This window comes from Rhipicephalus sanguineus, chromosome 11 (genome assembly GCF_013339695.2).
Source record: "Rhipicephalus sanguineus isolate Rsan-2018 chromosome 11, BIME_Rsan_1.4, whole genome shotgun sequence".
In the NCBI taxonomy this organism is placed as follows: Eukaryota; Metazoa; Arthropoda; class Arachnida; order Ixodida; family Ixodidae; genus Rhipicephalus; species Rhipicephalus sanguineus.
Window position 1 is genome coordinate 78,154,940 of NC_051186.1, and position 25,354 is coordinate 78,180,293.

General features: G+C 49.5%; 1 protein-coding gene across 1 annotated transcript in view; it reads left to right on the forward strand.

The window, feature by feature from the left end:
• Positions 1 to 15,201: 15,201 nt before the first annotated feature.
• Positions 15,202 to 25,354, forward strand: part of LOC119374487 (kinesin light chain) — a gene marked incomplete in the record, with an annotated part of 72,511 nt that continues 62,358 nt past the window's right edge. Inside the window, 2 exon segments of the mRNA XM_037644594.2 lie at positions 15,202 to 15,454; positions 24,351 to 24,633. Of these exon segments, the coding sequence (XP_037500522.1) occupies positions 15,426 to 15,454; positions 24,351 to 24,633 (312 nt within the window).

Here is a 25,354-nt window from a genome sequence, read left to right on the forward strand (position 1 = left end):
TCAAGGGATAAATTGTATATCTATAGCATATACGTTTGGTTTAGTGCGATGCTTATTACTAAACAACACGATGGCAAAAAAAGTACTGCGCATTAATACATCGTCGTTCTTTTCCCCCTTGTATTGCGTGAGGAAATTACAGGTACGTATAAAGCGAGAGAACCCATCTGAATGTTCATTATACGCGGTGTATTGCTGCAAGGGTATAGTCACGCCAACTGCTTCGTATAGTCAAGAGCTTCGCTTTAAGCTGGCTGCCCTGACCTGCGTGACAGATACAGGTGTAGACAGGAAGTTTCCAAGCCTTCAGTACTCTTATTTCTTTGCATTATATATAATCACACACATGCAGAAAACGCTGTAGCATTTGTTGTGTACCGTGGAACAGTGCACAGAAAAAGAAGGAAAAAAAAAAGACCTCGTTGAGGCGTGGTACACATTGAGTGCCTGCAGCGGTGTGTCCGCTCCTTTTGTCTCGCTTGTTTTTCTTTTTTTTTTGCTTTTTGTTTGCTAGTAATGGGCACGTCAGGTCTTTAAAGGGTCCATGACACGGTCACTCAACAGTTTGCGGTTTTCAGCGAAACATAGAAGTAGGGGGTCTATTACGCCGATACATAAATGAAAAATGGTCTGTAAATGAATATTTCAGTGCAAAATAAGCCCTAGAAGTCGCCGGCTATAAACCGCCGGCGACCGCCATTTCGCCATGGCGACGTCATGTGTGACGTCATGTGCATGCACGGAGTGGAGCCGTCGTCTTCTATCCGAAGTTTCAGCTGCAGCCAATCGTTCAGTTTCCTTGCCGAGCTGAAGAACGCTGACATAGCTCGACGGCACGTGCAACCGATCGCGGAAGAAGAACTGTCATTTGGGCGAGTGGGATTCTGTTGAACATGTTGCGTCGATTCAGCGCGGGACAATATCTTTCGTCGGAACGCAGACGCGCGCACTGCGCGCAGCTTGTTACGTCAGGGTACGCGAGCGCGCCAGTGTTGCCCGAGCTCTCAGGCTGCTCGCGTGTTTATAAAAAAAGATATTCAATTATAAATTAAGTGCTCGACCAAGTGCGCTCAAATTTCGCCAACTTGTTTGTGAACGCACAAGGACTGACCCACATAACACATATTATGACCGAAAATTAATTTTCAGTGCCCCTTTAATTAAGCATGGATGAATAACACGAGAGGCTGACGGAACAGACGCTATGGCTTCTGTCGTTTCTTCTGCTCCAGCGGCCTGTCTTTGGTATCTTGACTCGCCTGTTACCTTGCTGAATGAAGGGAATTTTTTTTTTCGAGGGCTTAATTGTTTCTTTGTTTGACACAACCTTGATGAAAACCAGCAGATAATGAAGCGAAGGAAGTTAATTGTACTGTTTTAAGTTTATTGTAACCAATGTGATATAGATGGAAGAAACTAAAGTGGACGAAAAGGCAACTTGCCCCTGGCAGGGACCGAACCTGCGACCTTCTATATCACAATTGTTACAATACAACAGTGCAATTAACGTCTCCTAACCCTTCCTCTGCTTGTTTTCATTACTGTTACCTTGCTGGAAAGACTTGAAGTAAACAGACTGCATAGCCCGAGTGGTGACGTGCGCTTTTACCTTCCCTTCTGTGCTCGGTAACGGGGTCAACTTTTTCTCTACGTCGACGTGTATATGGGAAGTCGTTCCGCTGCCGCTTATTTGGAGCAAGCGGCGACGAACCGTGTACGACGTCGGCGGGGCCCTCCTTCGCAGGCGATGCAATGCGCAGGCCCGATAAGCGGTTGTCTATTACGGTAACACTATGTTGGGTGTTGGACAAGATAAAGGAAGCGCAACTGAGGACGGCGGAGAACTATAGGTGGTGCCATCATATTGCGAAGTACGCAGTAAACACCCGGATCACGACGGTTAACTTGAGATCGCTTGGGAAATGCATATTGGTGTTGCAGTGGATTCAAGTCTATACGCTTTCTACGCGCCCTGTAGTTATTCTGCGATGTAAAGGGTACCTAGGAGCAGTTTGTTTAAGATTGTTATGCCATCGGAAACTCACAGTTTGTTTAAGATTGGTAAAATATTTTGTGAAAACACATTTGCCGTTATTTTGAGAAGGAAAGGTCTGGTGGGAACAAAGCTAAGACCAAGTTTTGCTTTCTTTAATGTTTCCAAAGCTGACACGCGAACTTCGAAGTGTTCGTACCATACATACGTAAAGGTTAAATTGCGCTCAAAGGCAGCAAAGAATAATTCACGCTATTTGTCAAGCTATATAGTGCTGATGTCCATTTCTTTTTTTTTTTCCCCGATACAACCAGCATCTTTCTTACTTTGACGTTTTATACTTACCCGCAGCGAAACACATTTGTCTGCCCGTCGGCTTGTGCGTTTGGAGGGAGTGTAGACGAATGGCAGGAATAATCTTTTATCTTGTTATATTTTTGACGCGAATCGGGATTTATTCTTTTTTACCCCCAGAATAACTGGCCGCAGGTGTTCGTTTGTAAGCTCGATCTTTGTCAGAAGGATCAGTGCCCTTCCATTCAGTGGCGTTTTTAATATCATTTTGTTATTTTCTGTCTACGAGATGCTTTTTTGTTTTGCAGTGTTGCATGACGTACGGAGAGTATTTGGGCCGCGCGCACTGCGTTTTTTTTTTTTTTTCCTTCCAGAGACTCGCCTCTTTGCTCGTCCCACTTTTCAGTATACGCTCGAAGCCCCCCAAAAACCGAGCCCGTTCGAAACGTCCGCGTGGTCCCTGTTTATTTCTTTTTCCTGAGCGTCCCTCTCCGTCCTTTGGGCTCCATTGGAACGGTACAGTCGGCTTGACCGACGCAGCGTTGATGGCCGCTGTCGAAGCTGTTTCGATTCGTTCCGGCAGCCGTGCAGCCAAACTGCCTTGTATGTTCGCATCGCTCTCGGTGCACTTGGTTTCGAGGATGACAAGAAGCAAATACAAGCGGCTAATCCCTCTCCCCACGTGTCTTACATATAGCCTCAGAGAGCTTCACCCCCATTCTTCTTACGTATAGCCTCAGAGAGCGGAGGAGCTTCAGGCAAACCGCATGGCCTCGATCCGTCCAGCTATATAGAGTAGCGCGCCGTTGTAGTATATAATACGCGCAGTCCCGTATAGATGGATGATATACGGGGCGGCCGGATTGAAGAGGAGGTACGCGGCGATGATGAACTTGGGCTCCATCTTTTTCTCGTCGTGAACTTCCTCGCCTTCCGTTTTGTGTGCGCCGACATTCGCGGCCGCTGCTGCTCGGTGACCCACTTCTGCAGGCTCAGCCTTTTTATAAGTCCTTTGTGCTTGCGTCTCTGTGTGTGTGTGTGTCACTGGGGCTACGCGGCACCGACCTAAATGACGGCCGCGCCGGGTTCTTTCTCTTTCTTTTTTTGTTTTTTTAGACCCGCGCTGAATCGCCGTTTAGCGCTATAGTTCGACGCTGACCGTCTGCATGGGCTCCCGAACCTCTTTTACGCAGACAGGCGGTGGTATATATGGTTGAAAGGAGCTGCGGTGAAAAATAAAAAGAGAAAAACAAAACAAAAAACAAACACGATGAAGCGAAGTCAGCACAGGGGCATATGCATTTACGTTGTGCGCACTGTGTCATTGTCGTATTCGTAGTGCATTTTATTTTTAAATTCCTACGCAGCCTCACTGCGTATAACCCATTCTCTGCGCACTGCGGGAACAACTCCCGACACTTTGTCAGTTTTAAGAGCTACGATCGAAAGCTTTGAAATGCGTATATTCTTTCAGAAAACGGGAACAGTTATTTCAAGTGTGGCAGTCATTTCTCATTCTAAATATATACTAAAAGTGACACTATTAAATGAAGAACAAGTTGTTTTAAGAGGTGATATTGACGCTATAGAACTCTATTGTATCGGTCTTCTACATGGCAGACTTCCTGGGCCGCGTGTGCTCTTCCCAGGACCGTAGCCAGGAATTTTTTCAGGGGGGGGGGGACACTTGCTAAAAGCCTTGAAAAACACCTATATTTATTATTTTTTCGGTAAAACACCCCCCTCCATCAGAATTTCGGGGGGGGGGGGGGGGGCTTGCCACCCCACCCCCCCCTCCTCCTGGCTACGGGCCTGGCTCTTCCTTTCCAAATCGGTCGGTCATAGGCGAAGTAAGGTTCGTTATGATTCGCACTCTTCTTTATGTCTCCACTTACGGTATTAAATGGGCATCAAACGCAAGCACTAAGTCGCACTGTATAAAGTATTCTTTCTAAACTGGCTATGGCGTTGCGTATGCCAGCTCGAGATTGCGGCTTCGATCCTCGCCGTGGCCTCCGCATTGAGGTCGAAATGTGAAAAAGCACTCCTGTGAGCAGGCTTAGATTTAGGTGCACGATGAAGAGCCCCAGATCGTCAAAAATTAATGCGGTGCTAACACTCCGTCGCCCGTACGCGCGTGCGTCGTAATCATATTACAATTGTGACATGTTAAACTGCCTAACCGAATAGCTTTTCTTTCAGCATTGTATATATAGTGTCTCTGAACCCTATCGTGCTCGGAGCGGAAGGTCGTACGCAATCACTGGAGTGTTTTAGCAGTGACGGTAATACCGTACCGTCGTGGTCGGCACGCATCTGTTTTAGAACTTCTTTTAGGAGTGAGAGTTGCTCATTGCGTACGGTAACGTTATGGGATGATCCAAGTGGCCATACTCTAGGTCTTGCAGGCTAAGAAAGCTACGTGCCTACTTCGACAGTGTATTTCCGTGCGTACCTTATACGGTAAACCGGGACTGTTAAAAACCACCACTGTGGCAGGCCATGCGCGAATGTTTATATTAATGGCCTTACGGGGCAGCATCGAGCTTATTCTAGAATTTGCGCGACAGCCAGCGATAACGCTGGAATAGTCGACGGCACATGTTTAAATGCCGACGCGTTCACTGCTGGTCAGTTGATCGACGGTCGACGCTCTGTTCGCCGCTATCAGTGCATACCGTGTGTATTGCTGTAAATCAACTTTCCGTTTCCCGGCCACAAGTTCGGCCAAATAAACAGTTTCCTCTTGAAAACGCCGACTTCTGCCTTCGTCGACGTCACGACCACGTGACACGAGTCACAAAACAAGCCCGACTGTCCGCGCTTTCGGATTAAACATCTGTGTTGGCTGACTTTATTTATTATTTTGTGTTGTCCCACGTGTGCTGCTTTTGCAAGCTAATTATGTAGGTAATGAAGTAGGTTGGCCGCACTGCCGTGGGAACTGAGTCGGCCCTGCACTGTAGACGGCTGGCGCTTCTTTGGGGGTCCGCAGTGTCGTGTGAGCGCTCTTTCGTCGACCGCTCGTGTTATCTCGGGCACGGCGTATAGAACCGGTACCAGCTGTGCAGCTCGTGCTGGAATGAAAATATTGAAAAAAAAGGGGGCACCGCTGAGGCGTCGAGTTATCACCCTCTCCGGCTATATTGTAGCCTCGTTGTTAGGTATATACGATAAACGTGACGTCATCCAGTCTCCTTCAAAAGCCGTTGTAACCTCATTACGATTGGTGGCGCGAAGATGCCGAGGTTGGGGCGGGTTTAGATTGATGAGCGAGCTTTTGGCGCTTGATGCGCTCGCCACTCGCCGATACTGAGATAGGGCGCAGGTTTGGTTCTTCTTCTTCGCTATATAAGCCCGTCTGTAAAGTTTCCCACGCGTTACGGAGGAAATTGCACGGTTCGTATACAGAGCGGCCGACAAACCGTAGCGTTGAGCGAGCAGTTGTAGACGCGGCAGCGGTCGTGCTGTTCTAGTTTCCGGTTTTGCCACCGAGTAACCAGTCAACGGCAGCACATCTACGACCCAATTCCCCCCTCCTCCCTCCGGTCGTGCGTCTCTCCCTCGCCGAGGAAGCAGACGGTACGCGTCGTCGGAGAGAGAGCCTTCGCTGCTGCTTTATTAGCATTGTGGTCACGCGCAGGCTACGCGGCGCCGGCAGGAGTGGGACGTCGCCTTGGGGACCGCGTGGCGGCAGCGCATCGGTCTTACGACAGTTCGATGCGGTAATTCAGTTCCTGGAAGAATAGTTGCGCGCAACTGCGGAGTTGCGCACACCTAACCAACCAACCAACTGCGGAGTGGGTCGCCTCGTGTCGACTCCATATGCCAAATAGTCGGGACAGTCTTCCGACGCATATGGTCTGCCTGCATGGCTACTTGGACATTCAAGGTCGTCCACCTTTACGGGAAACAACCCGACATATTCGAGTAGGACCTTCCACTTGGAATGGTATTTCCGGTAATAGTCACACCGGTAATACTTTCCCGGTAAAGAGAAAACATTCTGGCATTTTCTCCAGGTTCAAAGTGGACGTACCCTTCGTGTGAGCTCGCTCTATAATGTATAGCTATAGTTCCCCGGACTGTACTTACTTTTCTATAATTCATTCATTCATTCATTCATTCATTCATTCATTCATTCATTCATTCATTCATTCATTCATTCATTCATTCAATGCAGTACCCTCACAATGTAGCGACGGGCCGTACTTGAACGACCGGGTTTGTCTCTATCGCAGCAGGGATACTGCCGGTGCCCAAATATTGATGATTGATTTATTGATGAATCGATACGCGGGGTTTGATGTCCCAGAAAAGCTCGCGAAAAGAGGTGCTTGAGTGCAGAGATTCCCATCAGAAAGGATTCTGACCGCGGTATCGCTGCATTCCACACTTGCCGGGAATCCGCCGCTGATTCCGGGAATCGAACCCGCGACCACGTGCCAAAAGCTGTTGATCGAGCTCTGCGCCGGGCCGCTATAAGGAACGCAGTTTACGTTGTCTCATTCATTGATCAACTTCAAAAAACGCAACAGTGGACAAACAAGGACAAACGCTGTTTTTCTTGTTTTGCTGCACACACACACACACACACACACACACACACACACACACACACACACACACACACACACACACACACACACACACACACACACACACACACACACACACACACACACACACACACACACACACACACACACACACACACACACACACACACCTTGCTCGGTCACGTGTGCGCAATCTGTCGCATCACATTGCCCAGATAGCCCGTTCTCGTGCTTGAGCTGACAGTGGATGACAACCTAAAAACAGAAAAAAATATCACAGCGTATCCACGGAGTGAATGATGATGAGTGGGCGAAGCTGCGGAGGTTCATCGGTAAACCGTGAATCTTCCGTGAATTCTGCCCAACCGACGTGAGATCGGGCGCGTTTATACTAAAGGTTCGATGAGTTATGATGACTTGCAGCTCACTTTAATTTTACATGTACGCTGTGAATTTTCATTGTTTAGAAAACCATTGCTTTAGAAAAATCTGGCGTCTTTCGTTAAGCAGCTGGCGTCTTTTCGTTTTGCTTTAGAAACATCTGGCGTTCTTTCGTTTTGCTTTTACAAAACATCTGGCGTCTTTCGTTGGTTTATTTCATCAATCAACGGCGTTTTGAACAAAATTTTTATTGTTTAATCACGCACAGGAGAAATCTCACCAGGCACTACCTTGGAGGTAAACAATGGCTGCCAATGGGAATGAGAGACAGAAGAAGTCGGCTTTTAGCTAACACTTACACTTCTACTTCTACTAACGTTTCCTACTGGAACATGCCAATGGCTGCTAATGGGGAATGAGAGACAGAAGAATTCGGCTTTTTAGTTAACGCGCACGCTGCGAATTTTTTATTGTTCAACAACGCACAGGAAAAATCTCCCACCGGCACCACCTTGGAGGTCAAAGCGTAAGACTTGTTACAGACTACGACTACTACTACTGCTACTACTACGACGACGACGACTACGAGGGACGAACGGGTGCCGCCTTAAGGAGCTTCGCCCCTAAAAATCGTAGTCGATTTATCTGTCAATGCGAATGGAGTGAGATGGCAACTACGTCTAATTGCCCGCAATTACCTTAAGAACCAGTATTAGCCAAGACTAGCAACAATGCGAGTACTACACGAGTAAATACGGTATATACGCCAACCACGAATAAGCGGCCGGCTTCGCACACTTTCGGACATGTTTCTCCCAATGGCGAATGGCACGTTGCCCAATGGCGCGTGGCACGTTGCCGTGTAGTATTACGCCTGCGCGTCGGACTATAGTCGAACTTTCCTGCAGTCATCGGCGGAGAACGTGTTTTTCTTTTTTTTTTTTTTAAGATGCACGACACTGCATGGAACTACCGGTGCGCTGTACGACGACGCTTATGCGTGGAGTGCGGCTACTCGTCCTCATATGTCGGCCGCCTTCTATAACGGGTTATCGCCGTCACCGAAGCCTTGTCGAGGTGCTGCTGTGGGAGCACTTTCTTTGCACGGTGGTGCGAAGGACGCTTCTGTCGACACTGTTTTTGAGTCAATATACTGCGTCAAGGTGTACTAATTCTGAACACTGTTTGTTCATCGTGCCTGCTCTATACCACCGAAACTGGCATTGGTTGCGGTTTCGGTGCTATTACCGACAATGAGCTGCCGCTGTGACTTATAATGAATTTCTGACGTAGATAGCAAATTGAGTCCAACGGGCTGGGTTTCGAGTACGGCTGACGAGTCCATCCATCAGCAGCGCAACTTGCGTCAGGCTATCGAATCGCCCTGCTTTCAAACTTAACATTTATCACCGACTATAAAAATTGCCGAGTATCCACCTCACGAAGATAGAGCACCACGGACCTCCTCCGCGCAGCTTACGTTAGCCTGTAATGTTATGTATCCTCGCCTTGTCTTTTATCGAATACGCTTTTGATGTCAGCTAGTAGTAAGAGGTGATAGAGCGCAGCCAGATACGCGGCCTGTGTGCGAGCCCTGGAGATCACCGATGTGGGCATATTAAAACGAAAGCTTTAGATGCCTCACCAAACGCGAAAAGTGACCGTCGGTGTTAACACGAGTGATGCAAGGAATCATCACGTGATGACGTCATCGTGACGTCACAATTCATTGTATTAATTCAATGTCAAATCCTATAACCGAGTTGTCTACTTTTAAGTGAGCCCGGCGTGCCGCTATCGCCAGTGGGGTCCTGGACACAGAAGGGTGGCGGCTTGGGGTAGTTGGTATATGCACACGAAGACGAGGTGCTGCTGTGTGAGCACAGCAGCGCGTAGTCTTCGTGTGCCTTTTGTCTTTGTCCCGAGTTCGCGCTGTAGCAATCATCGTCCATAAATGTTTCTCCTACTGCTTTTTCCCCTGTTTCTTGTTTGGGGTGTCGTGTGCGCTGGAGCCTTTACCAATTTCAGTGTTGACAGGTTGACAGATATGCGCCGTTATATATAGTATTTGCTGCTTACTACTCAGTAACGAGTAAATATTTTCTCGACGCGTTTCGCGCTTGTGTCGACGCATACGAAAAAGAAAGAAACGGGCCACCCAGGCCCCGCACAAATTACTGTGTTGCCCATGTCTTTTGTCGCCGCTTTTGCGCACGTGCTGTCCGTCCACCTTTAGCAGGCTGTCTCAACGCTCGTTAGCGCTGTCTCTCCTTCGGGGCTGATTCCACAAAGGCTTGCAGGCGGCGGTTACTAATGGGCAACGCGCGTGACTTCATCGTAAGCAGGCGGACCCTGCAGGGGAAGGGGCACGTGAAGAATTGTGCTTAGGAATTCGCCTTGTACAGTGCCGAAAAAGGCGTGTGGCGGCGAGAAATATGGGCGCGATATAAGCCCGAAAAGACAGGGGGTGAAGCCGCCTAGGTTTTCTTAAGCTAGCTCCCATAACATGAGATGTTTTTATTTTAGCGTTACCGTAATGGAGGTTTTTTAGCATGTGCGGTATTCAGGTATACGCAATCGTGGGTTACCGGGCGATGGCATCCACAATTGCAACCACAACCACAGTGCAACCACAATTATACACGATTTTGTTTTCGCCAAGTGTTTTTGAGGGGAAAAAATTAAAACAGACAACTCATTCGTAATTACGCCGCTCCAAGTAGTATACACCATAAGTTTCCTACAATACTTACTAGAGGGAACTCTGGCGCAAGTGTCTATGGGAGCTGCAACGCATGGCGCGCTCAGCCAGCATGGGATGATGGTAGTATACATTGTTGCAAATTGTTCTTCGGCTCCGGTTGGCTGCGCGTCGCCGCACCGCTTGTCGCCAAACAACGTCAGCAAAATGTCAGCAGTTCCACTTCACACATTTTAACTTTTCTATCGTGGCTCACCAAACTCAAACCTGGTCACGAAGTTCACAGCGGTTCTATTCTGTATCGAAACGAAACGTCCAAAACATGCATATAAACAAAGACACAAGTACGTTTGAAGCCGCAAGCACGAATACTAGGCAATTTGTGTAACTTACCCCTCATTCCCATGGAGCGAACGATCGCAGCGCCCAGAGTCCCCTCTAGTTAATTTTAGGAAAACTCTATAGTCTACCTAGCAGAGACATACAATGCACCATGTTCCGCTATAACAATCGTGCGCTTGCCTGGTTCATCTTGGCCCCGCCAGATAGCACCACCTATCCGGCATCATCGCGTGGTAACCCGGCTCAAGCAGCGTCTTGTCTCGACTCGGCGGCTGGAGCCTCCGTAAAGCCGATCTATATATATATATAGCCGATCCCACGAGTAGCCACGAAAAGGCCGTAAACGTAAAACGTATCCAGTGAGTAGTTTACGTTCCGTGAAAGCAAGTCTACGTTCTGTAAAGGCGCACGCATGCGCAGATTCCATCAGGTTGTTCGGTAATGTGAAAAGGGCACGGACGAATCGGGACAAACTAACGTACTCCATTTGTACCCTGCTTATTGTCGACCAGTTTCAGTTCGGGAGAGCTTCGAGAACGGCAAGCCACCGGATGCAACTAACGCCGCCTAGCGTATGAAACATGTAAACAAGCTCGACCACGTGATCACCCCGAACTGTGACGCACTTCCGCGTGGCCTGCATCGACCGTTTAGCCTGCCGCGCATTCTGCACGTGTTGCGCGATGTCGTCGCGGTCAACTTCATCGTGGTCGTCCTCGTTATCATCGTCTGATGACGACGATTATCTCGAGGCTTGTATGGCCGGGGTACTCGACGTGGCTAACCACTTCCGATTCGATCCGCTGGCAAGCAGCGATTCGCCAGGAAGCGATAGCAGCGACGACCATCAAGATGACCCCCGCGTCGACGACGTTCACGGGTAAGCTCTGACACGTTGGTGCGCAAACCTTCGGCAGTGTAATGTATTTTGTCGCAGTGTGTTCGCTTTGGGCACTTTAAGTTGTCCGATTTGATCGATGGTTGACACTGAGAAGCGCATCAAGTTGCTGGTGTCGAAACAAAGCTAAGTCACGATGTAGCCCTGACGTACGATTATGGTGCACTCCGTAGTGGAGCGGTTCGGATTAATACCGACCACCTGGAGTTCTTCAATGTGCACTATATATACAACGCAAGCACGCGAGCATTTTTTTTTTTTTCATTTCGCCTCCATCGAAACGGAGACCTCGTGCTCGGCAGCGCAACGCACGAATGTTTCATTCGAACGCCATTCGACTGAGCTCAGGTTAAATGGCGCCCCATCGTCGCGAAATAGCACGCGATGATTTTGCCGCCGGCAATAGCTGTCACTGGCCCGAAAATCACAGGAACGCGATCTGTTTCAGTCGACGTGTAGGCAAACACACCTGCAATTCGTAGTCTCACAGCGCAAACGTCGGTCGACACGGGTGGAGGCAAAGCAGGCACGTGTTTCCTATCCGTGCACGCCTGTGGTCACTCGCTACACTGTCACTGTAACCTGTCGTGCACACTCGGGTAGTGAGGCATCACCCTGCTCAGAAGCGAGGCAACCGCGGGCGTCGCTGGTAGAGCACCGGGCCTGAGCGACGGACGAGGTCGTGCGGTAGACCTGAGGCACGCTAAGTCCGACCGCTTTGCGCTGTAGCCAACATCCATGAAATGACGCTCGCAAACACGAATGTTGCTTTCGCGAGGACCACTCCTGACGTCTGGACGCGCGCACGAACCCCCCCCCCCCCTCAAAAAAAAAAAAATGGTCAGTTGGTCTTTCCTGCAAGAATGTGTTCCGCGCGAAAGCTCTTTTCACAGAATGCGCACCCCTCCACATTCCAGCGAAGGTGCGCGAGGACCACAAAGGCTTTTCAACAAGTGCCGCGGAATGGTCACGCCTTTTAGTATGCTCTGTGGCGTACGGAGAAAAAGGGAGAAACGAAAAAAAAAAAAAAAGGCAGAGGCGAGTTTGTTCTGGTGGTCTTTGGTCGAGCTCTTCGTTCGGAAAATACACTTGCTCGCGCAGCTGCAGTAATATTTTGCAGAGTAGGCTCATCGCGGACAAACGCTTGTAGCTACGCGCTTGCACCCCGGCAATCAAAAGGTCCTTCGAAGAGCGAACGGGAACTCGGTGTCGCCAAGAACAAAAACTTTGGGCACGGACTCGCGAGCAGCCGCCAAATAGTAGTCTCCTGGCACAGGCGCGGCAAAAGGACATTGATGACTATGACGTCATCATTAATAGATGCGTTGAAGTTGAGGGTCTCCTTCAGGTCCCCTGACGCGATGTCAATGTCGCGACGTATGCGAACTTCTGTATCCATGTAAATTACCTTGGTAGATGATATGTGCCCTTTAATGAGCCACCGCGGTGAAAAAAAGAAAATAATTAAGTCCGTGGCGTCATGCTCACTTGCCGGCGCTGGGATTTCGGCGCGACACAGTAGTAATAATGATAAAGAAACGAACTTTGACTCTAATTTGCTCTGTTTATGGATCAACCACGAAATTCATGGAAGTGGAATCTATGGACGGCTTGAGTGCATTGACTTCGGTGTTTCTCCTGTATGCCCTCTCTCTCTTATCCCACACTCGCTGTGGTGCATGGAGATAGCCATGAGGGCTACAGCCGCGTTTGAGGAAAAACAGAGCAGGAAGCGAACGCGACGGTCACGTCGCACCGCGCTCTCTGTTCGCACCACTAGAGCCGTGGAAAAGGTGTGCTGTGGTTGCGACGCTTCTCCTGCAGCTGGTCGACCAAGCGTGCACGTTTCCTCGTGGCACAAGACGACCTTCTCGAGGACCCCCCCCTCCCCCTTGACGTTTGGCTGTACAGGGGAGGGCGTATAAAGTGTATCGAGGAGCACTTGGCAGATTCTAGAGATTGCGAAACGTGCCCCATTGTTGATTGCCGCCCATTTGGTTATCAGACGCATTTCTTCCGTTCGATATGAGCCGCGTTCGAGTGCTGGAGGCGTTCATGCATGATCTGCGCTACGCCTAGCGTCATCACACCGCAGACACTTCCGCCTTGTTAGCGCCCGGAACCCATGGCATAGGTGTGCGCATGGGGCTGGTACAGAAGAGGGAGGGGGGGCTGCCCCGCCCCCCTGGTCATCTAAAGGGGGCGCCAATTCTGCTCCATACATTGACCCAGTTGGACTTTTCACGTCATTTATTTAAATTGCTACGCATGTTTATTGACGATAATGGCGACTTAGGTCCCCTGATGTTGCATTCAAAGAACTGTTTACTTCCCGGCTTTACCCCGGAAAGCCGTGGACCAATGGCAGGCCTTTGTGAGAAACACGTCATCGCTTCATTTTTGTGTTTTCATCCATCGCGGAGCTCGTTTTCTTTCGGACCAGGGGGGGGGGGGGGGGGAGGGGCTGAAAGTTGGCTCCGCCCCTAATACACAACGGGCACAGGTGTGCACATGGAACGGGGCTCCGCCCCCTTCCATGTGCCCGTTGGCAAAGGAAAAGCGCCAAAATGCACACGTAACATGCTTAACGGTTCCGCGCATGTGGCGCGGAAGTATTAATTTTTGAATTCTCGATGATTGGTTGTAATCGTGATTTTGTGTGTATTGTGTGTGTTCCATATTCGCAAAGGGGTTTGTCGGATACCGTGTTACCGGACGTCTTGTGACACTTCGTCTTACCACAGTAGTTTGTGCGTATGTGCGTGGTCGACGTTTGTTCTTGCCAAAAACAAGATTAAGAAGGCAGCATGATCGCGCCACTGGCGAAAATTTACAACAACGCTAAAAAACAATCGCAAGGTTTGATCGTCATTAATAGCTGTGTGTCTGTTCGAGCTCTACGCCACCAGATGGCGTCATCACACATTTTTTTTTGGTATAATAACATAGATTTAATCAGTGTAGATAAGGTATTAAGCCAACTTGAAACAAGGAAGTTTTTTTTTTTTTTCTTCCTTCGAGCCTGGTCGCAGACATGTCACCGCCCCGTTATAAAGGGGACGCTCATAGCATCCATCCATCCATCCTCATGTCGGCGCCTTTCACGTCCCCTGTACTAACGCCTAGAAGATTTGGGCAAACGAGAACACGCGCATGCGTCGCACTTCTGTCTGGATGTTAAGTTTGCTGAACTGTAAAGCGTTGTGAGTTGTGTGAGCTGTACTGTTTCTTCTTTTCTGTATTTTTTTTCCTACTAATGAAGGCGAAGCATTTTTACACATTTGCCAAAGCGGTAGCCGGACAGTTGTTTTTTTTTTCCCTTCCGGTTTCCTTGGTAGCCGTATGCGCGCGTTAAGCCTGGTAGGGATATACGTTCACGGAACGTAATCGTCGCCGATTGGCTCTTGCTCAATGCAGTGTTTCGATGCTGATATTGGTGGTGCTATTGAGTGAGGGAATATCCGCCATTACCTCGGAGGATGATAGGAAACGGCACCACATGCCCGAGCGATTAAACGCCGTCTGCACCCCCGGCCTCCTCTTTGTGCTCCGTCGGCGTTCTGTGGGAATCGACACCCTGGATTCATTACGCCCCGCTGGTTCCCCTACCCGCTTGTGTCATCTGGCGTGATTGTCAGTCGGCAACTGGCGACCCGTGTTGGCCACCCTTGGCGACCGCCTGACCCCTCAGCGTCTGACTCATCGCCGTCGATCGTTCCGTCGGCCGGCTTCGATCTGCAATCGTCGCCAGTGTGGCGCCCAACTTGCCACTACGCGTCCGTCCTGCCGAGACGCTGAAACATAAAAGCATGAGTGTTACAGCCCCACTCGCTCGAAAAAAAAAGAAGCGACCGTTCCGTACCGGGGACCGCCCCCCTTTCGATCGATGCACGCGGACGTCACTGGCGACTGCAGCGCCATTGCCGCCGCCACTGGGCGACGCCATCTTTGCCGGCGTGCAGACGAAACTGACGAAACCGCCGGCGAAATCGGCAGATGTGGCTTCTGCCGGGCCGTTGCGGCTGCACCGTCCGCCGCTCTTCTTCACGTGTGCGTGACCTCGTGGCATTTTCGGCGTTCTCTTGATGTTCTCATCGCCGGCACCTTCCCCGTCTGTGTGTGTGTGCGCTGAAGCGACGGTGATGACGGGTTTGCGATGAGCAGTCGCCGGGCCTCCGTCGGCTGCTGGGCCGCCGCTCGCCGGTTGAGGTGCCCGTGCACCACGTTCTCCTCCCAGCGTGTGATGAGTCCGCAGCGATGTCTCAAGCCATGAAGGAGTACAGGCTGTGAGTTTATCTGCCTCAGATTGTCACCGTCATTACGTACGTGTGCACCCCGTGGTTTCTACGGTGATCGAATGACACCCTTCAGTCCGAGTCGGACGCCACTCGAACCTGTCACCACTGGTGACTGCTGTTTGGGGTCTTATTGGGAAGGAGTGGTTCTTGGCGAACGAGAAACATCCGGAACGAGCGTTGACAGTCTCACGTCTGAGATGTCCACCGAAGACGTGTTCGTAGCTTCGTGTCTTTGGGGGGCGGACGTTTACCATATACGAGGAGGCGATCGTAAAAGCGAGTTTCTCGCCTGTCCAATGAAGAATCGGTTGTCATCGTTCTATAAGCGCCCTGAAGATTCTCGGTCTATGTTTGATCATTCCCGGCCGCAGCGGCCGCAATCAGACGGGGGCCAAATGCAAGAACACCCGCGTACTTTGATTTAGGCGCATGTTAAGGAACCCCAGCTGGTCAAAATCAATCCGAAGTCCCCCACTTCGGCGTGCCTCTGAATCATGTCGTGGTCCTGTCACGTAAATAATAATAATAAATAATAATAATAATAATAATAATAATAATAATAATAATAATAATAATAATAATATTATTATTATTATTATTATTATTATTATTATTATTATTATTATTATTATTATTATTATTATTATTATGTTTGATCATTCACTTCTCGGTTTACAGTCACAAGGCCTCTCTTTCTTTATGCCTGCCAGAGCTGTCTCCAAACGCCTGTCTTTCTGGTAAATCGAGCGATGATTTGACCCGCACTTGGTGGCTAATGTTCCCCATGTTTAAACCTCATGTGCATGCACACTGCACGTGGCAGCAGCTGCCGGTTTGATCGCTCGCTAGCCATGACGTTGAGTGCTCGATTCCTGGCCACACTGGCTGCATTATCCCAACTGAATGCGAAAACGCTGTACCATGGGGAACAAACCTGGAATTTTTCTGCGAATTTGTCACATATAGGCAGTAGCGTAGCCAGAATTTTTTTTCGTGGGAGTTCAACCATACTTTATCATGTATGTTTGAAACAGTTGGTGCCTTGTGACCCTCCCGGCTACGCCAGTGCTTCTAGGACACCCGGCGAATTTTCGCTCCGTTTGCTTATGATAAGGAACAATTAGAGCTATAGTTGTTAGAGAGTTTTAGATTGGGAAATTCGAGCTGCTTGCGGCTATGTAGACCCAAGAATGCATATCTTGCCCAGATTTGGCGGGAGTGTTCCCTGAACTGAGGGTTCCTTAAGGACGAATCCTTCGGTATGCTTGAAAAGACCAACTTCACTCTGCTAAACATAAGCATACCGCAAAATATGGGTGCCTTTTGGAGCTTCTTTCAGTGTCGAGCGTCTTGGCGGTAATGGTTGGAAAATCGTGAACCATGCCATTCGCTCAAACTTCGATAGCGCTTCCAGTCTCATTTACAGCTGATTGGTAGCCTGCCTGTGGAAAATTAGGGGATGGATCCTGGCGAACCGCCATTTTCTTTTGCCTGAATCACCGGCGTCAATCATTGGCGAGCTTTACTGCGGGGGCCGCCAAGCGGCTGACGTTCTTTTGTACTTCCCCCTTGAGGAGGGCGTCTGGGGAACAAAGAGGGGAGAGTATATCGAAGAACGCGAAAGCTTTGGGAACCCAACGTCTAGGGGTTCCCGGCACTAAAAATCGCTATTGGTTGGGAATGTAAACGCAAGAACGGTCAGGGAAAACCGGCGAATTCCAGGAACCTCATTGTGTGACGCCATGGAAACTTAGGCGCCCAAATTCGACCCGGCCACTCCCTTGTGGCGTTTCTCAAGTACCCTGCGATGCCTCGATTCATTAAACGCAATCGATTCACCCTTAGCAACACCCGGCGCATATGCATGGGCAGTGCATTGAGAGAACGCACTTCGTTCATTTATATTCATTCCTCTTAATTGCAGACGTGCAGCTTCGATAGAACGGACAGTGCCGCTTTCACGTCGGATATTAAGGCGCACTTAATGACTCGTATTAATTATTGAAAGAGGCCGTTAGCAGGATGGCGCATTTCTAGGCTGCGCATACTCGGCCGTGGTGAAAGCACTGCATTCCCGAGTGAATAACTTGCCAGGGAAAGGCGGATCGGGATACGTTGGACGGCTGGCCTGTCACCATGGAAGTTTGCGCCGCTGTGTATCACTGCGCGGTTAGTGAAGTTCGATAGAGCATGCTTTTCTTGAAGCTGACGGATCACTCCCATGGCATGCTTACGCGGACGCCTTTTAGCTGGTCCCAGTGCGAGAGGCTGAGCTGGGCTCAGTGGTGCGTTTGCCTTGGTTTCGTCCCTTGGTGCGCTTTCAAAGCCCCTGAACGTGCTTGACTATACGTTGCGCTGCAGATGACGTAGCTCGTGTGATTGATAGCGGCAGGCGTAAGTGTTTATTTAGGCTTTTAAATCGCTGTTGAAGGAACCGAGCGTTGCTTAAACTGTACGCATTACTTTTGGCTGTGCTTTTATTCCAACATTTACGTTGCCGGCGCTGTCAATGAGATGAATGAATAAGGATATTGTAGTGACACAGTTTTTGTTGATCTCCTGCTGAATGAAAACGAAACCTTGCTTTCAACCGGTGTCAGGATGTACGGTGACTGCGCAGCTATGGGAGGATTCACCGCTTGAACTCCTCCGATGCCAACACAGGAAGCCGGGCTCTTCTGCCGAGGAGGGGTAATCCCTTTACGAGCGGATCGGGGCTTCTTCCCGCCTAGGGAATGGAGGATGGCACGACCAAGAAAAATATAAAAAGACAATTTCCTCCCTCCAACCACCGTTGCCGCGATCACCTCCAAGGTCGAAAGCCCCGCTCCGTCGCGTTTGCCGCCCGCGTGTTGCGACGGGTGCGTACAGTTGCCACGGCAACAGCGACTCGATCGTTCGGCGACGCACATACATTCGAGCGTGGCGGCTGTGGTGCGTCAGCCGGTTGCGCACGTCACACCGCTGCTTCTGCGTGCCGTTTAGAAAAGCCTCGTTGGGTGGCGTATCGATTGTCAAGGTTGCCTTTTTCGTCTCTGGCAGCTTTTGTCTCCGATGACAGCACCGGGTTGGGAAACTCCGCAAGGTCGATTGCGAGGTTTTCGCTGTCGCAGATAATGACGGCACGTGACTACCTCGCTCCACGAGCGTTGGTATCGCGAGCTGTGCCGGCTGGCCACTGCGCGGCGTCTATAATTTCGAAAAGCGAAGCTCACGAATGCGAAACGCGACAATTCGGACGAAACGCAAGAGTCCACGGTACGTGCGCAGGGCGAAATCGGCGTCTCTGTGACATTTTGCATTCTATGGGCACTGCGTCAAAAGTGGGCCACTAACAGCGTCGTCCGATATGTCATCGGCAATTATGGCATCTTCCTTCGAGAATATAGTATACTGTCACGGCCGCTGATACTTGATCCCCGTTGTTACATCTCACGTAGCCTGCTAAATTTGGCATGCAACATAGTCATCGGCGAGTAGCACAGACAATCCTCTTTCTTTAAGCTATTATTTATTTATATAGTTTTCTTTTATTATTATTTGATTTGCTCCACGTCGCGTTAGACCCCTTGGCGACCCGTAAGAAAGGGCACAGCCTCAAGAGCGTCAGCAGTGGGGCAAAAGAGAAACCCCATAGACTTTCAACACTTTTGCAGGTCAACAGTCTCATATGCGACTTGTCTTAAAAAAACATCGAAGGCCTCTTTTCATACACTGCGGCAATATCAAAATATGCATTTTTGTTCCTGCCGAGTGATAAATAGCCTAACTGGAAGTCTTAATAATAATAATATCTGGGGTTTAACGTCCCAAAACCACGATATGATTATGAGAGACGCCGTAGTGGAGGGCTCCGGAAATTTCGACCACCTGGGGTTCTTTAACGTGCACCTAAATCTAAGTACACGGGCCTCAAACATTTTCGCCTCCATCGAAAATGCAGCCGCCACGGCCGGGATTCGATCCCGCGACCTTCGGGTCAGCAGTCGAGCGCCATAACCACTAGATCACCATGGCGGGGCTAACTGGAAGTCTTGAGGCTGCACGCTCGCTGCTGCCATATCAATCTCGAAATCCGAAAACGTCAATCTCGAAATTGACGTTTCGTCCCCGTAGCGGGGCCGAAACGTCAATTTGTGTGTTTGTTTCAACGATTGGTCGATGCTTTCCATTCCCACCATGAATTTTCCCGACCAGACGGGTTTCCGTCGAACCCTGTACTTCAAATCCGGGAAAGTGGAGAAGATGGTAGCGCACTTCGTAACTGTCTCTTTCGTGGAGAACACCTCAACGGTATAGTGCACAAGAGTAATGGGGGATAGGGGAAAAAACATGAGCCGATAAAGTAGGGAGATTAGATCCGATCTGGATGCCTGCCGAGTGCGAGTCAACGAGGTCCAGGATTGCAGAGAAGGCACGCTCAGAGTGGTAACACTGGTTGTTAAAGGGACACTAAAGAGCAATACAATTTTTCTCATGTTAGTAAAGTACTTGTTCACGATACCAAAAACACCACGCTTGCTGCGAGAAGACGCTTAGTAAGCGAGAAAACGCGCAAAAACGAAATGTGGATGGCGGCGCCACCTTGAGGTTTCCGCACCATTCGCCGTGACGTCACGTGTTTTGACGGCGCCTACGAGGGACTACGTAGTTCCTAATAGCTAAAAATGAAGTGCATTGTCATCTGAGGGGGCCATAGACTTAACATACCAAGTTTGGGGTAATTTTGTTGAGCCAGTGGCGTCAAAGTACGATAAATGCACTTTGAAATCCGTGACGTCACGCGGGGAGATTTCGGCGCGAAATTTAATAATGATACCTCGAACTTGATTTTCTCCTCTAATAATAAACCTGTAATAAATTAACGACATTAGAGTTCTCAGAGTACAATTTATCGATTTAGGCCAATTCATTGTTTCTCTTTAGTGTCCCTTTAAGAAAATAGCAGGTGCCCTACTGACCATCGGGCGAGTCCCAGCTGCTTGCAAGCGACAAGACGCACAATGCGTTCAGCGTCTAACGCGGGGCATACAATAAAAGGTGATCTACATTGGGGTCACTCGCACAAAAGGGTGGCGAACTCTCCCGGAGGCGCGATTACGTCCGATCCAGAGACGGGAGAAGTGTGCGGTCCTTGGGTTCGAGCCCTTTGAGGGGGAAATCGAGTATAGCTCGAAGACCACCAGGTGTTGGTGCTTCTATTTGGAAGCGCTTTATGGTTCGACACGCGGGACCACGTTTTGGCTGATAAGTATTCGTAGGACGCGGCTCTTGATAGTAGTTCATAATCGTGCCGTGGTTAGGTCACGTAAAGAAACGCAACAGCTTGGTTTGACTCTACTCGCTTTTATTGCGCGTGTATGTAGAGCGTTCCCATGCATTCTTGATTGTGCCATCTCCATAGAAGGCGTCCCGACCATCATCAATGTCAACCAGATTGTGCTGCCCACAGGGGCCACAGAGTTACGTTGTTGAGAGGTCCTTGAACGGTGCGGGTCAGTGGAGCCACTGTTTCGACAAGAGGACTTGTCTTTGTCAGAGCAGCAACTTCCTTCATTGGGAGCGTGTTTGTGTACGCCGTGGTCCATCTCCCGCAACGTCCACCCTGTCTAAAAACGTTTGCTCCATCTACGATCCCTGTTTAACCCCTACCTCATTTTTTCTGCAAGCCTCGGTCTTCTCCTCAACTTCTGTCAAAAGTTTCATCAAGTGTTATTTCCCTGTTCAGGACACATCTGTGTTTTTAAAACGGAGGAAGAAAAGGACAACCAAACAATCCCATTGAATAATGGTTACGAAATTGAAGACGGAACTTGAGCGTTTTGACATTTCGCGAAAAAGCCGCAGGGGCATGTTTTCGGATTGACGTCACGTAACACGACATATTGGACGTGGGTCGGTTGCTTCGTGCTCCCGAAGTTCGCAGAACAAAGCCATAGCTCCAATCGATGGTGCATCTAGGATGCCATACAAGCATTGATATTCGATCAACCAACCCCTAGGAGACCCTGTCTGAATTCATGATGCGATGGGAAGGAAGGCTTGCGATGTCGTCTTTCTTTCTTTCTTTCTTTCTTTCTTTCTTTCTTTCTTTCTTTCTTTCTTTCTTTCTTTCTTTCTTTCTTTCTTTCTTTCTTTCTTTCTTTCTTTCTTTCTTTCTTTCTTTATATGTGAAGCATCTATGGCGGAGTTCAATCGGTGGTGGTGGTGGTGGTGTGCGGCGTGACCACCCTTACTGCGCATGCGCGATCCCTCTCCACTTCCCCTCTCCCTTTCCCCCTCTACCCTCCCCCTTACCTTTCCATTCCCCTACCCCTCTCCTTTTCCCCTCTCCCCTTTCCCCCTCACCACTCCACCTCTAGAACGCGGGCTCTACATGCCGAAACACTGCTTCGCATCGCCTCATGGTCCCCTTTAGCGGGAGGTGGTGTGATTTTCTTCTTTCTTTCTTTCTTTCTTTCTTTCTTTCTTTCTTTCTTTCTTTCTTTCTTTCTTTCTTTCTTTCTTTCTTTCTTTCTTTCTTTTACTGCTGCGGAATTGCACTCGATGCAAGTCTATCGACGACCCTGCGGACTTGCGGCGAGGTTTTGTTGTTTTGTTTGATGATTCAGACAGCGTTGTTTGAGGTTGACCTGAACAGGGCTTGGAGTCAAATGAAGTTTGACGTATAATGCCTAGAATATATTCTAGGTACTATATTTAATGTTTGTAATTATAAGTTATCTGTAGTGGGACGTACTGGGATGTCGCTGCAGGCGACGTTCCTACACAAGGGTCTTGTCTCGGCCAGAACGTGGGTGTTTGAACAAAATGTGAACTAACGGCGCCATTTTCGGAAGGTCCTTCCTATATCTTGTTTATGGGTCATTTCTGAAGGGGATTTGCCGTCGCGTTTCGAGAAACTGCTCTCGAGAATGACTGAAATATACTTTTTGTTGCACGGTTATGTTTTAACTCATGGAGACCGAATGAGGAGGCTTCACGATGAAAAAAAAAAAATACTTGAGGCCAGCCACGCCTGCGAAGGTCATAAGCATACTTATTACGAAAAAAAAAAATATGGGATGAAGTCAGTCATGTGTGGGCCGGGCCGCTAGCGAAAGGTCTGCGGGCCGGGTGTTTGAGTCCCCTGGTGTATAACGTTAGTGCATTTAATGGATGATCAGTGGGAGGGGAAACTAAAAAAGTGAAGGCCTTATGAGCGCTCCTTGTGGTGAGAGGAGTGAAGCACCTTGCGTCCCGAGGGTGTGAGGCCTTTCTTTCATCGGTGGTGTGTGCTCACTTAATAACGGTGCCCATCGATTACTGTGCTTGGCCTTTCGCGAGCGGCCACACCCTCACCCTCGATTACGGCCGCTCATTACCGCCGCATGACGAAATTGGAGCGCGCCGTCGCCCGCCGACTGGCCTCGGCTTTCCTTTCTTTCTTTCTTTCTTTCTTTCTTTCTTTCTTTCTTTCTTTCTCTTTCTTTCTTTCTTTCTTTCTTTCTCGAACCCCCTCGTGACAACGAATGACCCGTCGGCAGCTCGTACGTGTACTTCTTTAGAGCGCGCGCGTCCGCGTGGGCCGTGTAATTTAATTTTGTTCTCGAGCGTCTGTTCGGGGTGTGGGTGTCGTGGATGGCGGAGGATAACCCGCTCGCGCGTTGCGTGCGCGCAGCTCGGGTTGCGTTAATTTCTTTTTATTGTCGTTTATTTTGTCTGCTCTCGACGCTCGTATTAGTGGGTTGACTGGCGGTGAATCTGATACGCTTTGCACAGGCAACCCAAACGTGAAAGGCATATCGACGACAAGTGTTGTTGGCTACATTACAACCGGCAAAATTAGATCACACGTGACCTAGGTATTTTGTATCGTACTTTAGCATTAGACTGCAGCACTGGCGTAGCCAGGGGGTGGGGGTGGGGGGTGTTAAACCCTACCCCCGCCGAAAATTTTAAAATTTCCATGTGTATATACATGCACTAACATACATAAAGTATGGTTTACACCCCCCTCCCCCCATCCAAAAAAAAATAAAGTCCTGGATACATTTGGAGGCTAGGTACTGTAATTTCCTTGAAAGAAACAAGAGCATTGTCTTTCTTTATTTAGATTTTCATCCATCATCTGTCCCTGAAATATGGTATGCATAATAATGACGCAACCCCTCCACGCATACATGTTATATCTTTGTATAGTGCTCCAGTGCCCTATCTCATTTCGACAGCACACTAAGCAGCATACTGCGCTGCATCTTTCGTGGGCATTCCGGGCAGGCTGCTCTTGAGGATGCGTACAGTCCATGCCCCACCAACTCTGTGCGTCAGTTTGTAGTCAATGGTGCGTTTCTTGCCCATAGTACACCGTCAGTTTCCTTCAGCTCAGCTGAGTTGTGGAAACATTGGAGGCCTAAATGCTCCAATAGCGGACTAAGTGAAGATGGAAAAACTCTGCTTGTCTTTTTTTTGTTTCTTATAATGCAGATTATTTTCAATTTTATGTGAATGGCAGGGTGCTTTCGTTAAGGACCATCCCAATAGGCCTTAAAGTGATTGAAGATCGACCTTCACGGCTAGGTCAGGAGACTTGTGCGGAGAACCATACTTCCACGCTGTGTACACTTTCTGTTGTTGCGAGTGGAATAGAAACGCAGTCGAGGGAATCGACAGAGAAGCGATACGATAACACCTGCCTAGGTGCAATAATAACCTGCTGGTTCTGGTAGTTGCATTCAAGGGAAACTGACAATGGTATGTCAGTAGAGACCTTTGTTCTGCAATCAACCTTACGCTGATGACTGTTACGAGTAACGGCTGTTTCACTTGTATGGTCTTTAGGACAGACTGCATGCTGTGCTTACCCAGCAATGTTTCTCACTGGAGCCCCCTGCTTGTTCGGCAGGAAGAAGATCGAGACGCTGGGCAAGATGACGGCCATGTCGCAGGAGGACATAGTGAGCAACACCAAGACGGTCATCCAGGGTCTGGAGGCCCTGCGCAATGAGCACAACACGATCCTGACGGGGCTGCGCAGCTCGGTGCAGGCGGTGCAGCAGTCGCAGCAGGACAACAAGGCCAGCCTGGTGGCCGAGGAGAAGGCCCAGCTTGTGCAGAAGAGCCTCGAGGCACTCGAGCTGGGACTGGGCGAGGCGCAGGTCATGGTCGCACTAGCATCGCACCTCCAGGTCAGTGCACAAATGTCGATCGGGTTCATAGGCAAAAATCTTTCGTTGTAACTTCTGTCGAGCTGGGGTACTGTCCTGGACAACAGCCTTGTCTTCTCTCATGTTTAAAGGGACTCTAAAGCGAAAAGCAGTTTTATTGCGATAGCAATTATATGGACAGTCTCGATGGGTTTTTGCCGTCGCCGTTATGTCCTTCCGGTATGAAGTCCAAATTGATAAGATCCCCCCGCGCATTGTATGTTCTACCGCGGGTAAAAACGCGCGAGCGGGAGCGACGACCGCGGCCGAAGCAGACATCAAACTAGCCGGCCCATTTCCGTCGCTCGGAGGGTGCACGCGATAACATCACCCCGCTCGGGAGGCCTGCTGTCGAAGCAGACAGGGGAAACGCCACGCCCTTCTTTAACGAGCATCGGAGCATTTCGAGCATTTTAACGAGCATTTCGCTCGGAGGGGGGGGGGGGGGGCGGAGGAGAGGGTTGTCGCGCGGGCAGCAACTTCGAACTTTGAATCTAAGGGCGTGGTCGCGATCGCTGGCGCGCGCGCGCTATCTTAACAGCCATCAAAGCGGGCGGCTCGTATACCCTTCTATGTGCTGCGCTCTCAACGGGAAGTGACTTCAGAGAGCATCTCTCCCTGGAGCTGCCGTATTCTCTTACACAAGCGTTTTGTAGTTACGCGAGATCGTATACAAAACAGTTAGCTGCCAGCCTCACTTAGT